Here is a 15,817-nt window from a genome sequence, read left to right as displayed (position 1 = left end):
TATCCTCTGATGATTCTCTCAACAAACATTGCTGGCCACCTTCAAGCCTGGGGCTGGGCTTGGGGATAAGCACATAACTGTGAACAAAAAGCCCTGACCCCATGGAGGATCCAGTCTGATGGAATTGAGGAGGAGCTAAACTTGGAAAAACTTGGATGTCCTGAATGTAGAACAGCTGAAGGCAGCACTTAAGCTGGGCATAATTGTTAAAGAAAAAGGCAACAATCATACTTAACATCAGCTGAGACTTACTATGGGCTTAGCATTTTTATGTGGTATCTGAGTTCCCCCACCACCTTGTGTAATGGGTACTTCTATGAAATGCATGGTGCAGGTAAAGAAACAGAGGCTCAGGGAGCTTCAGCAAGATGTCCAAAGTCAAGCAGCTAGGAAGTGGCTGCGCCTGGAACTGCAGTCCCCCAGGCTCCAGAGGCATTGCATTGCCCCCACTGCTCCAGAGGCAACACTGTATTGCCCCCACTGTATCTTCAATTTATTACACAAAACACTGACCGCATCTTGAGGCAGGAATTCCACAGTCACCAACATATGGAATAGCACATTAGCAAAGCCATTGTGTGGCCAGAAAGCACTGTCCTTAGAACACGGAAAGTTCACAGAGGCCTCTTAGAGGCAAATGGGAAGGCAGGGTGGGGGAAGTCAGGTGCTCGACGGGGAGAGTGGCGAGAAATCAAAGTAGGTGGCACTCAGTGGGACTTCGCTGAAATCTGAGCTCAATTGCACTCAGCCAACCAAATATCGTTTCCAATGAATCCGTGGCAGACAGCCTTGTTAGCTACAAGAGGTACCATTCTCACACCAGCTATTGAGCTTGACATTGCATAATAAATGAGAACCTCTCCTTCTATAGTGCTGGCACAGGGAAAGAGTGAGTCAACAGGATGAGAGATTAAAATACTAGGCACAAGATTAATGTTGAGGCCTCTGCAGAAATCAACACTGTCACCCTGGGAGTGTGCTGCTGAGTTCCCAGAGCAAGAAAGAGATGCATGCAGGAAATGCAGGAGGAGGCCAAATATTCCCTAAATCCACAGCGTTGCCTGAAATCTCCATCCCCCAATCTTCAGGGAAGAGAACAACAAACAGACTCTGGCTGGCTTGGCTGGCTTAGCCCTTAGCTGGGTTGCTTGTTATCTCAGTTTGCTTTTTACAAGAGGAGTATTTCCTGGTGGTTAAGAGCCCAGACTCTGAGGCCAGGTGCCCTGGATATGAAACCCTCCCCTGCCACTTGCTAGCTATGTGACCTTGGGCAAGCTATTTAACCCTCTTGTGCCTCAGCCTCCTCAACCATCAAGTGGGGGCAGTTATGATGCCTGGTTATTGGGGTGGTTAAGTGAGTTTATTATGTACCTGGTAAACAGTAGTGTTCAAAATTATCAGTCATTATCATCTATCTTAATATTCCAATGTGAAATTAAGAACATATCTAGGGAAGGAGCAGTGGTTCATGCCTGTAATCCCAGCACTTGACCCAGGAGGCCAAGACAGAGAATCACTTGAGGCCAGGAGTTCGAGCCTGGCCTGGGAAATATAGCAAAGCCCCATCTCTACCAAAAAAAAAAATTAATTTAAAAATTATCCCTCTTTCTCTTGGTAAATAAAAATTTTTTTTAAATTATCCAGGCATGGCGATACATGCTTGTAGTCCCAGCTACTTGGGAGGCTGAGGCAGGAGGATCGCTTGAGCCCAGGAGTTTGAGGCTGCAGTGAGCTTTGATTGCACCACTGCACTCCAGCCTGGGCAAAACAGTAAGACCCTGTCTTACACACACAAAAAGAGAACAAATCTAAAAGGATTTATGAAAGCTAGTCAGTTCAAGCCTAGCCACTTGGAGTGGACTGTTCATTCAAAATCGCAACTGACTCTAAGGCAAGTACTGCAAATCAGAATGAATATAACCACCGTCTTCTTCACACTTGGAGAGAGGGCCTCCAATGTTCATGTACGTAGTTTTAAAATTGGGGGAAAAATACAGGGACTCTGGTTAGAGACATCCCATCACCACCTTCAGCTCTAACTGAACTGTATCAGACCTGGAGAAGGCCGTAGCTATGCAACGCAAGGAGGAGGGCTGGAGGCCACACCTGTGCAACACACACCCACCTTTCTCACCACAAAGCTTATGCTGTGCAGAACCGATTTGAGGCTGCCACTTTGCTCCTCTGGGCCAGTGGCTCCCTTTGCTGGTGGACTCCATTCACTGTATGCCTCCGACCTCTGTTTCTTGAATAAATGCCTTTTCTGGTTCTGCACTTTCTCTGGGTCACTTTTCCTGCTGGCTTCATGTTCCCATGTCAAGGTGGCATTTGCTAAAAGCAAGACAGTATCTGGGTCTTCTGGTTGGGTGACGTAAGATGGGGGGCTTTTATCTATGAGAATTTTCTAAGATTAAAGAGACAAAATTAACTGAGCAGATGTCATCCATTTGCAAGAATCATCCCAATATATCTCCTAATGACCCCAAATCACAATTTTGGCCATTCTAACCCAGCACATCCAGGAAAGAGGTTCTGAAATTATTCCCCCAGGAGAAGCTGCAGCAGAAATAGTCCACTAGCTCATGCTATCTGGGACAGTTGCCTCTTTAACCACAAGGCCTATGGGGTCACCCACATTGGAGAATACTGATCCCAGCCACATTTCACCCTTGTGCCCAAGACAGTCGGTCTTACCAGTCTTTGGGCAGTGAACTTCACTGCTTGGCACTAAATGCTTATGAAACCAAGGTCATATGCTCAATCTCTGCTGTGTCTTCTTCCTAGGCCACTCAGTCCAGTTCGACAAAGCATTTGCTAAGCCCTAACCATGTGCCAAACTTTGGGGTAAAAGCAGAAATGCAAATATAAATAAGGCACAGTTCCTGTCCTTGAAGAGATTACAGTCTGGAGGGAGATGAGAGCACGCACGGATTGTTTCTATAAAATGCGATGAAGACAAAGAACTGCGACTGCCAGAGAAGGGACATTTGCTTTCTCATTCTCGAGGTCCACGCACTTGGTGCTTGAGCAGAGTCTGTACAGGTGTTGTACAGGCAGAGATGAGAAAGGGAAAGAGGATGACAGCATTCTACCTGAGGGCCCAGCATGGGCAAAGGCAAGGAGCATGCAAAGGCATGGTTTGTTGGGGTGGCGGCATGAAACAAGCAATTCAGGATTACTGAGGCACAGAGTTCAAGTTGGGAAGGGAGGGGGACACAAAACTGAGAACGCACAGATGGAGAGCCTGGAGGGGACAAGGGTTCAAGGATTTTGAGCAGGTGAGAGTGAGTATTGGTAACCAGACCAGTATTTTAACAGCTTTCTTTGGGTTGAGTGCTATATGGACTTGAGAAGAATGTTAGAAAAAGAAGGATTAGGTTCATAAATCACTGCACTAATCAGATGAGAGATGAGGGAGGCCTCGATTGAAGGCAATGGCAGTAGGGACAGAGTGAAGGTTGAGGAGTCAAGAAATGCCACCCTTTATCTAGTCTAAGAAGCACCTTTATTTTTTTTCTGATATCATAATACATGCAATTAATGTGATGATGTTCTTATGTTTTGTTCAAAGAGTAATAACTCAACAGTGTACCTTCCAATCCAATCTTACAATGGCACCCCTTAAAATGGAGAGAATACCATAATCAGGGGTTGATTTAACAGGGTTCTTCACTGGTTGGATGTGTATGGTAAGGGAAAAGAGGAGTGCATGAACCAGGATGCTTACAATGACTTCCGGATTTCCGACTTGGATGAGTAAGATCATTCAATCAATTCATAGATGTTTGAACAAGCTTCTGTGTTGACAAAATGCCCTTCTTCCCTTTCCTCTCCTCAGTTGAACTTTCAAACCACTTTATTTGCCCTTCTCAAATGTCACTTATATCCTTATCATGTATAGAGATTCTTAGAGTGCCTGGTCCTACACTGGAACAGAGGATCTTGAGGACAAAGCCTCTCTATTCCTTATATATGCATTTCCCATGTCTTATACATAGGAGGCACAAAGCAAATCTTTGATGAGTGAATAAATGAATGAATAAAGGGACAAAATGAGTGCATAAATGTAGGGACCCCAACATCCTCTTCATCACTTCCATCACCATGCCCATCAAAGGACAAACTAGGTAAAGTGGGGATGACTCAGTACAAAACCAACCTCACTTGTGGAACACTTAGGATGTATAGATTGTTTAAGGAAAATAGGGTCAGGAACATCTTCTTCATGTACAGAGACTCTATCTCATCATTCCTATAGACAACCTATAAAACTCTGCCTGCTCTGCCATTCATACACATTTATTCATCTAACTCTGAATGGATGCCCTCCTCCCAGTGTCAACTCAACAAGTGACCCAGCTCTCCAGCAGGTTGGTATAGACTCCACATATCTGAGCATTTTCCCACCCCAAAATGAGATCTCTCTTCCTACTCACCCAGGGTTAGTTATACCTTCATTCTCCTTAGAGAGACATTCGCTTCAGCCATTGCTTTGATGGAGAAGGGCAAGATTGCAATGGAAAACTTCATTACATTAAACATGGCAATCACACTAAATGCCTGAAGAACAAAAGAGAAGTATGAGGGTTTAGAAGGAGAAGTCACCTTGGCTCTAAACTGTTATACACACGGGGATTAAACTTGCTCAGATGAGAAATGGCAGCATCGTTGGAATGCACAGAGGAACAATCTTTTCATTTCGTGGCTCAGAAACCATGGGTTGGCCAGTTGGGGACAGCAGCGTCTTAATCTATTTTGCTTTGGGATTTTCACCAAAATGATGGCAAGTATATCCCCTTGTCTCTGTTGATTCAGAAGGGAAGAGGTCTGAGGCAGGCCACTAACAGAATACATTTGGCAATCTCCATCCACACTGCATCCTCATTTGAATCTAGACTATTCACTCGAAGCCCAGGCAGACTGTCCTAAAGCACCCCCTGCTCTCAGTTCTTCAGAGACATCTGACCCTTTGGAGCTACAGCATCATCTTCACGTTATACACCACACCACAGCCTCAGGGATGGGGCTGGAAGCTCCCCAGAGAGACCTGCTTGCACCTGGGGGAAGCTGGAGGGTGACCTCACTCTCCTGCTCCCAGGACCTGGCCTCCATGCCCTGCCTCCCCATGCACCACACGAGCCCAGATTTGAGAGCCTTTGGTCAACTCTGGTTCCCCCCATCCTTCCCCATAAAAAGTCACCTCTGTTCACGGGGCCTTCCTTGCTGTGCCCTGCATAGTGGGTAGTTGATATTCTATAGCCTCAATGAAAACAAGCCTTCTCCCTTTGGTTGGTGCCCCAGGGGTGCATGATTTCATCTCTCCAATTTCATCTTCTCATCTGTCTGAATTGTAATTAGCAGCCTCTCCCTAGCTACCCATTTAAGAAATTGATAATACAACTTTCTTCATCAAATCCTGAGTGATCCTGCCTGCTGTCAAATGGGCCCCATGGACAGGGCCCCAGGCTTCAACTAATCCTAGTTCCTTCATTAAGAGGATAATGAAACACGCTTCTATCACATCTGGTCCTAAATACATCCTCAAAGGGAATTCAGTTCTTTCAGGTCCCAAAGCTCCACCTTGGCTCAGGAAGCCCAGGCCTGGCTGACAGAGCACATGGGTGGCCTGATGTGACTGAATACCCTGGAGCTGACGGACTCCTGACATGACCCTAGCAGAGGAAGTGACTGTAATCAGTTCTGAATCCAAAGGACCCAGAGCTTTGCAAATTTGGTTTTGGTATAGATTCCCTCTAAACTATCATGTTAGAAAATATGAACTATGTGCACTCAATTTGATTTGCTTGATATGTTCCTGGAGAAAAAAAAGTAGTTTTCCTTTTGGTCTGGGATCAGAGAAAGTCACAATAATTGAGCAGTGTTACATCCAGCCTTGGTGTATCCTTGCCATTCAATCTGGCTTTGGGCTCACAGCTGGGCTGAAGGCCCAAAAGTGTGTCAAAGTAAACTGTGCATGAGTGATTGCCTGCTGAAGAACCAGAGAAAACAAAAGCAACTCACCAAGAAACACAGGACAGTAATGGGATTAAACACAGGGCAGTCATGGGCCCCACAAAGGATGGCTCAGCAAGCCCATTCTAGCTTTGCAAACGTCACCTCTTTCCTCCCCCGTGAGGTCCCTGATTTTAGGTGCAATTCTTCCTCTACGAACTTACTTATTTCCTTCTCTCTCTCTCTCTCATTTTTTTCTTGCCTTCGTTGACTTTCCTCCAACTACTTAGTTTAATACTTAGCTGGTTTTTTCTTTGTTTAAGCCAGGAATCATTTTCCCTGTAGCTCAGCATTTCTTTATCTTTGGATGTCCAGGCCCCTTGTAAAGAACTTGAACATCTCACATTCATCCCAGCTCTCCCTCTAAGGCTTTCAATCCTCATTTGCCTGGCCCAGATGAGAATCAAGGTTAAGAAGAATAGCTGACACTTGTATAGGACCTAAGAGCCTGAGATGGTTCTACATGCTTTACACAAAATAACTGATTCAGTACTCACAACAGCACTGATTGTGGCTATCATCGTCCCATTTACAGATAACAAAACCGAGGCCAGAGAGGCTCAATGATTTGATATAAGTCATAGCTACTAAGTAGCAGAGTCTGGATTTAAACAAGGCTGACCAGGCTCCTAAGCCCAGACTCTGACCCCAACACCACTGTCTCTCCCAATACCTACACCTCCTCCCTCCGAGAAAATTTTCTCAAACTCTCCTTCTTGTAGTGTAAATAAATAAAATAGCCAACTGCTTGTTTGGGTTCCATCTTTTTCCCCATACTTAAAATTGTATTCCAACATTAACTATGACCCCTGCCCAGCCATGGACATGATAAGAATCGCTGCCAGGCTCTCCTGGGCCCCTTATCAGCCCAAGCACTTGTTTTTAAAAGTTGGAGTTGGCCCGGCGCTGTGACTCACGCTGTAATCCCAGCATTTTAGGAGGCCAAGGCAGGTGGACGACCCGAGGTTGGGAGTTCAAGACCAGCCTGGCCAACATGGTGAAACTCCGTCTCTACTAAAAATACAAAAATTAGCCAGGTGTGGTGGTGGCAGGCATCTGTAATCCCAGCTACTCAGGAGGCTGTGGCAGGAGAATTGCTTGAACCCAGGGGGCAGAGATTGCAGTGAGCCGACATCATGCCACTGCACTCCTAGGAGAGAGAGTGAGAACCTGTCTCAGAAAAAAAAAAAAAAAAGTTGGAGTTGAAGTCGCATCCTGTGGCCTGCTGTGATTGGATGCTGCCAATGCCAGTATTGAGCAATGGTAGGGAGGGCTTCCCATCTGGGACTTCCCGGAGTCAGGGTGTGAAAGAGGCCCAATCTGAAGCCAGCTCTTACCACGGGTGCAGTGAGTTTGCGTCTCAGGAGGATGTGGCAGGAGAATGTCAGCACGATGGCTATGGTGGACACAATGGGGGCCAGGGCAGAGTTTCCACTTTGGACAAATCCAGCTTTTTCCAGTAATTTTCTTTCTCTCCTTCTTATATCTGCAAAATAGAACACCGTCCAAGGTGGTCTCATTTTGCATGTTGAATGCTAGCATTATGAAATGTACTAGCCCTACTTGGGCCTCTTCCAGATGAGTGCTCATGAGTTCTGTTGTGAAGTTTAAATGAAAGGAACCACAGAAAGCCCCGGGCACAAACCCAGCAGGTACTCGCAGCTCGGTACCTGTCAGCTGCTGTAACTGGATGGTGTCCAAAGTCCCTTCCAGCCCTGACACTCTGTGTGTCACGAGTCATAAGCTCAGGTGCCTACAAGAGCCAGGCAAGTACCATCAGTGAAGGGAGTAGGGCCAGAGGGGAGGGAAGACCAGAGCGGGGCTCTAGAGCGCAGCGGAATGGAGAGGAGAATCAAAGGGGCAGCCCCTTCTCAGTCAGGGGAGGCTGGTGCTACCATGAAATGCAGCAGGGACCTCTCCTAGGAGCCTGTTCCCCACCAACTGCAAGTATGGAAACAAAGGAAAATCTTGAGTTCCTTCAAGGGAAATTGTAGGCACCCAGCTAACCCTGAGAAGTAAATGAGCAACTTGGTAAGCAAGAAGGTAACAATAGCCTGAAACAACACCCAAGGAAGTTAGAGTCACAAGAATGTTTGGCTCCCTATAGAAACTAAGGATTATATCTTAACATACGTCCCTGAGTTGTATTTCAGAAAACCCGGACCCCCATCCAATTGATCCACTGGCACACAGACCTCAGAGAAGGGGGAACTGAGGACAGAACTCTGATTGCAGTTTTTGTTCTAAATTTCTTCCTGAGGGGCCTGGAGGAGGTCATGCCCACCGGCCGGATCCAGTACTCTTCTGCTAACTCCAAATCTTCAGACAAAGCTTCCCTTCCTTAACCAGATGCAAATCAGAAAATCTTTGAATCTACCCATGACTTATAAGCTGCCTGCTTTAAGATATCCCACCCTTTCAGGCCAAACCAACATATAATCTCCATGTATGAGTTACGATTTTGCCTGTAACTTTGCTTTCCTGAAATTGACCCCTGCCTTTAAAAACCCTTGCTTGCAAGCCACTGGGGAGGTCAGGTCTTAACCATGAACTGCCTGATTCTCCTTGCTTGGCACACAGCAAATAAAGGCCCTCCTTTCTCCTGTAGCAAAACCTCAGCATGGATATTTGGCCTTACTGTGCCAGATGAGAGGCCCCAGTTCGGTCCAATAACAACCAGATCATCAACGATTTCAAAGTCTGAAGTCTAGATTTTTATTCATTTATTTATTTATATTTGAGACAGGGTATTGCTTTGTCACCCAGGCTGGAGTGCAATGACATGATAGAGCTCACTGTAGCCTCAACCTCTCAGGCTCAAGTGATTCTCCCACCTCAGCCTCCTGAGTACCTGAGACCACCACACCCAGATAATTTTTAAAAACTTTTTTTGCAGAGATGGGATCTCCCTATGTTGCCCAGGCTGGTCTCAAATATTTGGGTTCAAGCAATCCTCCCAAGAGGTCCAGATTTTTGTGAGACATCTCCCTACTTTAAAATGTTGGAAACTAATTGAAAAAATGTTTTTAAATACTATACAGCAGGGGAAAAACAAAACACATGAGCTGGCTTGAAGGCACCTGCCTGGTGTCTCAAGAATAGACACAAAAACTCAAGTGTATTCTCCCTTTCCTAAGTCCAGAATATGCCCACGGCACTGCAGAGCTCACAAATTACATTCAAGCCTCCTTCACCTGCTGTTTCTTCTCCTCAACCCCAATTCCAGCCTCCTCTGCAAAAGCTCTTTCATATCCGCACAGGACAGCCCTAGATGTTCTAATGGAGTGATCACTACATGCCAGGTGCTCTGCTCAACACTTCACAGGCACTTTCTCATTAGAGCATCCTCACCACTGCGTGATGAGAGACAGCCTGCTATTTTACGCCTTTTTGACAGGAGAGAAAACTGTCTTTGCAGGTTTAGTAACTTGCCTTTTCAGTGATCGGGGCAGATTGGAGTCCACTTCTCCTGGGATCCAAGCTCTGCTATCCAGGTGCCCTTCCCCTAAAGAACATCTAGTACCCCCTTGTCCCCAAGAGCACCCTCTTATCTCCACCTCCAGGCCTCTCCTCCTCCCCAGTTCTCTGTACATCCCAATCCGTCCTATCCCTCTGGCCTACCTGAAAGCCACTTCTGCCAGGAAGCCTTTCCCAGTCTCCCTAACCCAGTATGCTCTTCCATGGAGCATCTCTGTTTCTCCTGTGGCACTTTCCCCAACTTCCCCCATAGAATAACGTGAATTCATGTGTTCACTCACTCAAGACATTTAAACCTGATGTCTACTATATGCCAGGTGCTGCACTTGTGGTTGGAGAATAGAGGAGTGAACAGGGTCTCGGCCCTCTTCCAGTGGGGGAGATAGACAATAAAGAAATAAACAATTAAGTAATTACAAATTGTGTTGTGTGACCTGAAAGAAATGAGCAGGATGAAGTGATTGAGAGGTAGGGCATGGAAATGCTTGGAACTGCAGCCCAGAAGTCCTCTCTGGACGTTGAGAAGAGACCTAAAGTAAAGACAAAGTCACCGTAAACATCCAGTGGGATTGCCCTCTAGGCAAAGGAGACAGCGAGTGCAAGGAATGAGTGTGGCGTGTGGTTCTAGAAACAAACTAAGGCAGACACCGCTAGAGCTGAGTTTCCTAAGGTTAAGGTAGAATGTGATGATGTCAGAGAGGTCACCAAGGTTCAGATCGTGTCCAACCTAACAGACCATATGAAAGAATTTCCTTCCTTGGAAGAATTTCCTTCCTTTGGAAGGATTTCCTTCCAAAGACCTAACTTTGAATAATCTTAAGTGTGATAAGAAGCCACTATTTTCCAACAGAGGAGGAACAGGATCTGACTGACATTTTTTAAAGGTCACTCTGACTGCTGAGTGCACAGTGGATTGCAGGAGGGAGGGGGAAGGCAGGAGCAGGGCCTAGATGTCATAGTCCAGGAGGGAGAGGATATTGGCTTGGACTGGGTGGGAGTGGAATGGAGAGCAGCAGATGGCTTCCGGATATACTCTGAAGGTACAGCCAACAAACTCGTGGCTATTTTTGAGCTAAGTTATCTCATCCTCCCTTACTCGTAAAAGCAGGAATCCTTTTTCATTTCATTTGTGTAGCTCCCATGGCCTTGCACACAGCAGGAACTTGATATATATTTATTGAACTAAATTGACAAGTTAAATTAAATTGAAATCATATGGAAACAAATTTAATCAAATCAAATTAAATTGCACTGACGTGAACTCAGAGTGTGAGGATGTGTTTCAGGGTCTTCAAAGGGGGTCCCCTAGTGCTGCTGGGGTCCCAACCTGGGGCACTTCCTTTGGCCAGCTCAGAAGCAGGTGCTCTACAGCCACTCCCTAGAGTGCAGATACACAGCTTTGGCCCGGTTCCATGCTGGTGCAAAAGTGTAATTGTCCATCCAGAGAGTCAATTGTAACAGTGGTTCAGATCATTAACTGGTGAACCACCTGAGTCTATGTCAGCAATTATGTAAATGTCCCTGCAATTAGATTTGCATTTATATTTGATCGAAATAGTTTCTATATCAGCTTTAAAAAAAGTAAAACTACATATGCATCTCCTCGTATCTGCCCAAGGAGCGTTGAGTCAGTGGACCATCCAAACACAGAGACGCTGCTGCAGGCAAAGAGGTCTGTGTAACCCTGGATGTGTGTGAGCATATGTGTGTGTAGATGTCTTCTAAGTCAAGGAAATAGCTGGAGACAGCTTTTTTCCTGCTCACAATATTTTAGTGGATTATTTTTATAAAAGGTAACTTGCCAGGACCAGGATCCACATGCCCCAGGAAAGAGAAACCATATGTCACTCACCCTTGGGTTCACCAGAACCCGGATGCCTGGCTCTATTATTAAATCTCCATAATCCTTTGAAAAATCCCTTGACCTGCAGAGCAGCTCAGAGGGTCCCCTCAGCCTCCTTCTGGAATGCCTGGCCCTGGGAACCTTAAGAACCCCTTAGAAGAGCATATTCTACAAGATAAGTGGTTCTTTAAGCAGCTACTCTTGTCCTACCTTGGATAGTGTTGGTAAAAGATTTCTCCCAGGCATACATTTTGATCAGCTTGATGCAGGTCAGAAACTCATTCATTGTCTGAACTCGCTTGTCTGTCACCAAAATTGCTGAGCCTCGGAAAGCTGAATTGAGCTTGGCCATAAACATCTGAAATCAAGGTACAAACACTGTTTTCAGAGAGAACTGCTGAGTTGCAGCTGGCCTAAAAATCCAGAGATGGGAGTTAAGTGCCAGGAAAAGTTCTAAAGGAAATTGGCTTGAGATTCTCAGCCAAGATTCTTCCTTTGAGTTATGGCTGTTCATGCTAAGGGACACCACGCAGGGGTCAGGCAGGTGATAGAAAGGCATGAATTGCCAGGACGCAAGGGGAGTGCTGGGGGCTTTGACAAATTGAAGAGGCATTCCACTTCCCAGAGCATTCAAATTCAAATTTTTTTAAAGCCTTCACTGTGGCCAGGTGCAGTGGCTTGCACCTGTAATCCCAGCTGCTCAGGAAGCTGAGGCAGGAGGATGGGCTGAGCCCAGGAGTTCAAGACCAGCCTGGACAACATAGCGAGACCCTATCTCTACAAATTTGTTTTTTTTTAACTAGCCAGGTACGGTGGCATGCACCTGTAGTCCCAGCTAGTTGGCAGGACTGAGACAGGAAGATTGCTTGAGCCTAGGAGGTTGAGGCTGCAGTGAGCTACAATTGCACTACTGCACTCCAGCCTGGGTGACAGAGCGAGACCCTGTCACTAAACAAACAAACAAAAAACAACAAAAAACAAACAAACAAAAACTACCCTGTGCCAAAGGAAGTAAATCTGTGGGTACAAAATGGGGCACAGGCTTCATGAGCCAGAAATGCAGCTTTCCACCCAATTCAGTGAAAGTGCGTGAAATGCAAATATAAAGCAGTTAGAAGCACAAAAGCCCGCCATTACCTGGACGGGAATGAATATGACATACACCGATATCCCGATGAGAGCTGTGGGCCCCAGAATGAAAAAGGCGTATGCTGCACAAAAGACCATTAGGATCGGGATGGTGGCTGGCAAGGGACAAAACAAGGCAGCTTCAAACAAGGAATAGCTATCACTTGACAGTATATTGAGCACCTGGAAAGAAAAGCACAAGGGTTCAGGCTTTGGAAGAGTCAGTAAAACATGTCTTTAAATGAAGGTTTTCAGACTGGCCGGGGGGATCTAGGGAGAAAGGAGAAAAACTACTCTAAAGCAGGAAGGGGTCACTGGGGACCAATACGATGAGTTTTACGGGTTGTGGTACCACTTTGGAGAGGCCGGTCTTTTAGGGCTGATCATCTCAATGCAGAAAGACAAAGTGTAATGTTACCATCTGGGAGCATGCTGGAGGCACTGCTAGCTGTCTACACAGTCTCCCGCACCTCCTTCTACCTCTGCCTTCCTTGTGAAGGCAATTCCGCTTCTTCGGGGAAGAGATGGGCCCAGAAAAGACTACATTTCCCAGCCTTCTTTGTGGAATGAGTGTGGCCATGTGTCCATGTTGAGGGCAATGAGATGTAAGCCAAAGTGTAGAATGAGACATTTGTGATGAATTATTAAAGGGAGTCAACTCAACCTGAAAGGCACCCCTTCTTCTGTTCCTCTTTCTCCTACCACCTGTCTGAAGCGTGGCTGGGATGGCTGGGTCTCTAGCATCTACTTCTGAACCATGATGAGAGCCAGGTGCAAAGGTAGTGATAAGGGCAGAAGGAGCTGGAAGCTCCTGTGGCAACCCTGCATTATTCCCTTCTAGATTCCTTTTACGTAGAGTGAAATTAATTCCTTTTGTTTAATCCACTGTTATTTTGGGTTTGCTGTATGCAACTGAATCTAATCATAATTAGATGCTTTGAGCTTGCTAAAAGAGCAACTGTAAGAAAGAAGCAAGTTTCTTATCTTACCCCACACCACCTGGGGTTCCCTTGATTAGGGAGTTTTTGTTGTTGTTGTTTGTGTGTGTGTGTTGTGTTTGTTTGTTTTTTGTTTTTGATAAGTGTTAAGGATTTTATTGCCAAGGATTAAGAGTTTAAGAAAATGTCAGCTCTGAAGTCCAACAGGCATGGTCTTCATTGTGGTTTTGGCACTCCCTGTGCTATACAATTGGGATTATTGGAGCCATCAGTCAATCCATTGTATTAAATGCCTATAGTGTGCTCAGTACTGCTCCACTGTCCCCATAGACCATCAAAGCAACTGGATTAAGTCTCCCTGAGCCCTGTTCCCACTGGAACTAGGAAGTCTCTCCAAATTCTCCAGCCTGAACCGAGCCCTCCTGTCTCTGAACTCCCTCTGGTGTTTTGCGTCTCCACCCCTCACTTAGCCAGGAGATGGGACATGAAGGGGAGGTCATAGACAAGCAAAACGAAGGCAGGTGCTCCATCCAGGACCCACATCTCACATGCACTCAAACTACTCGGGACTCATTTTCCAACATTAAACTCCTCTGAGCCAGCTTACCTCGCCAACAGAGATGTGCGTCAATGTCTTGAAGGACACCAGGTTTTCAAAAACCAAGGTGGAGAGCGCCACCTTCAACCGGATGGCCGTACGGTAGTTGATGGCCCAGGCAAGGGCCCAAAAGAAGACTTTGGTAAACTCGGTGACAAAAAGGGCTATGCAAAGGCCGATGCCAACCCAGACTTTCCCAGAGGTGCTCTCGGTCTGCTGGAGGATCTGGTGAATGAGAACTGTCTGTAAAACAGCATGGTGGGGAGAAGAGAGGGCCACTGAGAACTGAGGCTGGCATATGAGGCCTCAGATCATGCCAGCAACCTGATTTCAGGAGGCAAACTTTTTAATTAATTTTGGTGGCTGCTGCTGTGCTTGACAAGGATTCACTTTATGAAAATTCTCCCCCAAGGAGCACACAGATAATGACAATGCACTAAACCCACCAGCTCGTAGAGAAAGTAACTAATGGCATTCTTTGCTAGGCTAGGGACCTAGCAGACGAGGAGGAAGGGCCACCCCACTCACCGGCCCTATGGCTGCCATGATGATGCACAGTATGTTGGCCACGATGTCCATCAACACTCGCGTCCTCTGGAATTTCCAGACCACGCGGCTCAGAGAGGCCTTCTCAGGACCCACCCTTTCTACCTCTTCATCCCAAAGGACTCGAAATCTGTGATAAAAAAAAACGGAAGCTTAAAATGGATTGGCACTTCTATGTGCTGTTTGAAGCTATGCTGTTGGGCACGTTCTTGCAAGGGTGCTCAGCACAGCTCACCTCCCTGGCGGTGGTACCTTCCAGCACTGGCTCAGCTTTCTGCTTTTCCTGAGCAGGTGGGATTTGGGAAGGGCAGGGGGCAATGCCTAGACACAAGCTGGTATGTCTGTGGCATCTGGGTCCTTGCCAGGCCTTCTTTTCCTCTGCCTACCACCCATCTCTGCCACAGTGTCAGCTCTTATAAGAAGACAGAGGCAACAGACAGGCCAAGAGAAAAATCTTCTCAGTGCAGCGAGGACGTTGTTAATTTCAAAGATCTGCAAGAAGGCCAGAGAGACAGGAGTGTGGTGCACAAAGGGGAGGGGCTGATGGGACAGTGGGAAGCAAGGCAGGAACTTTTGGGACTTTGGGGGACTTCACAAGACCTGGGAAAAACCTCAAGGGCCTTCAGGAGTTTAGGTTTCACTCCAAGTGCAAAGGAAGCCATTACAGATTTTTAAGCTGATGTGACAAGATCATTTTGCACATCTAAAAGATCAATTGGCTGCTATGAAAGTGATGGATGATGGTGTGAGACTGCAGCAGGAGACTGTCAGCCTCCAGGTGAGAGGTGGCAGTGGAATTAAAGAAAAGTGGACAGAGAGCGACAGCAGGTCTTACTGATGAATGAGATGTGGGAGGAAAGGAGAAAGAGGTTCAAGGATGGACTCCGGTTTTCGGGCTTAGCCAACTGTGTGAGTATTTATAGAGACAGAGATGGGGAAAAGCAGAAGACAAGAGGACTAGTGTCAGTTTGGGGCCCTGGATCAAGAATAGGTCCAGCTTTAGATAGAAGATGCTCATGAGGCATCCAAATGCAGCCGTCCAATTAGATGCTGGCCACATAGTTTCAGAATCTGGAAGTGGGGTGTGGCCTGGAGATAGACATGGACACGTTATTGGGGGAGTCAGTGTGTGTTTGGTGTTTAAGCCTTTGGAGTGGAGGGGATCACCTAGGAGCATAACACGGCATGGGAGAGACAAGGATCTAAGTGGACATTGGGTAGATGGGAGGAAACTTTAAGAACAGATGGAGAAGTACTGGCCAGAGAGGACGGAGG

The 15,817-nt window shown here is 46.4% G+C and overlaps 1 protein-coding gene across 1 annotated transcript in view; it reads right to left on the bottom strand.

Moving 5' to 3' along the window:
* The window catches only part of ABCC12 (ATP binding cassette subfamily C member 12), a 63,116-nt gene that overhangs the window by 43,009 nt on the left and 4,290 nt on the right, over nucleotides 1–15,817 (bottom strand). The window contains exons 3-9 of the mRNA XM_010354868.2: nucleotides 14,521–14,672; nucleotides 14,006–14,235; nucleotides 12,470–12,643; nucleotides 11,543–11,690; nucleotides 7,350–7,498; nucleotides 4,453–4,560; nucleotides 2,126–2,404 (exon numbers count right to left, since the gene is read on the bottom strand). Of these exons, the coding sequence (XP_010353170.1) occupies nucleotides 2,126–2,404; nucleotides 4,453–4,560; nucleotides 7,350–7,498; nucleotides 11,543–11,690; nucleotides 12,470–12,643; nucleotides 14,006–14,235; nucleotides 14,521–14,672 (1,240 nt within the window). The remainder of the gene's footprint in view (nucleotides 1–2,125; nucleotides 2,405–4,452; nucleotides 4,561–7,349; nucleotides 7,499–11,542; nucleotides 11,691–12,469; nucleotides 12,644–14,005; nucleotides 14,236–14,520; nucleotides 14,673–15,817) is intronic.

This window comes from Rhinopithecus roxellana, chromosome 20 (genome assembly GCF_007565055.1).
Source record: "Rhinopithecus roxellana isolate Shanxi Qingling chromosome 20, ASM756505v1, whole genome shotgun sequence".
Taxonomy (NCBI): domain Eukaryota; kingdom Metazoa; phylum Chordata; class Mammalia; order Primates; family Cercopithecidae; genus Rhinopithecus; species Rhinopithecus roxellana.
The sequence above is the reverse complement of the archived record's forward strand: the minus strand, read 5'-3'. Positions and strand labels throughout refer to the sequence as shown.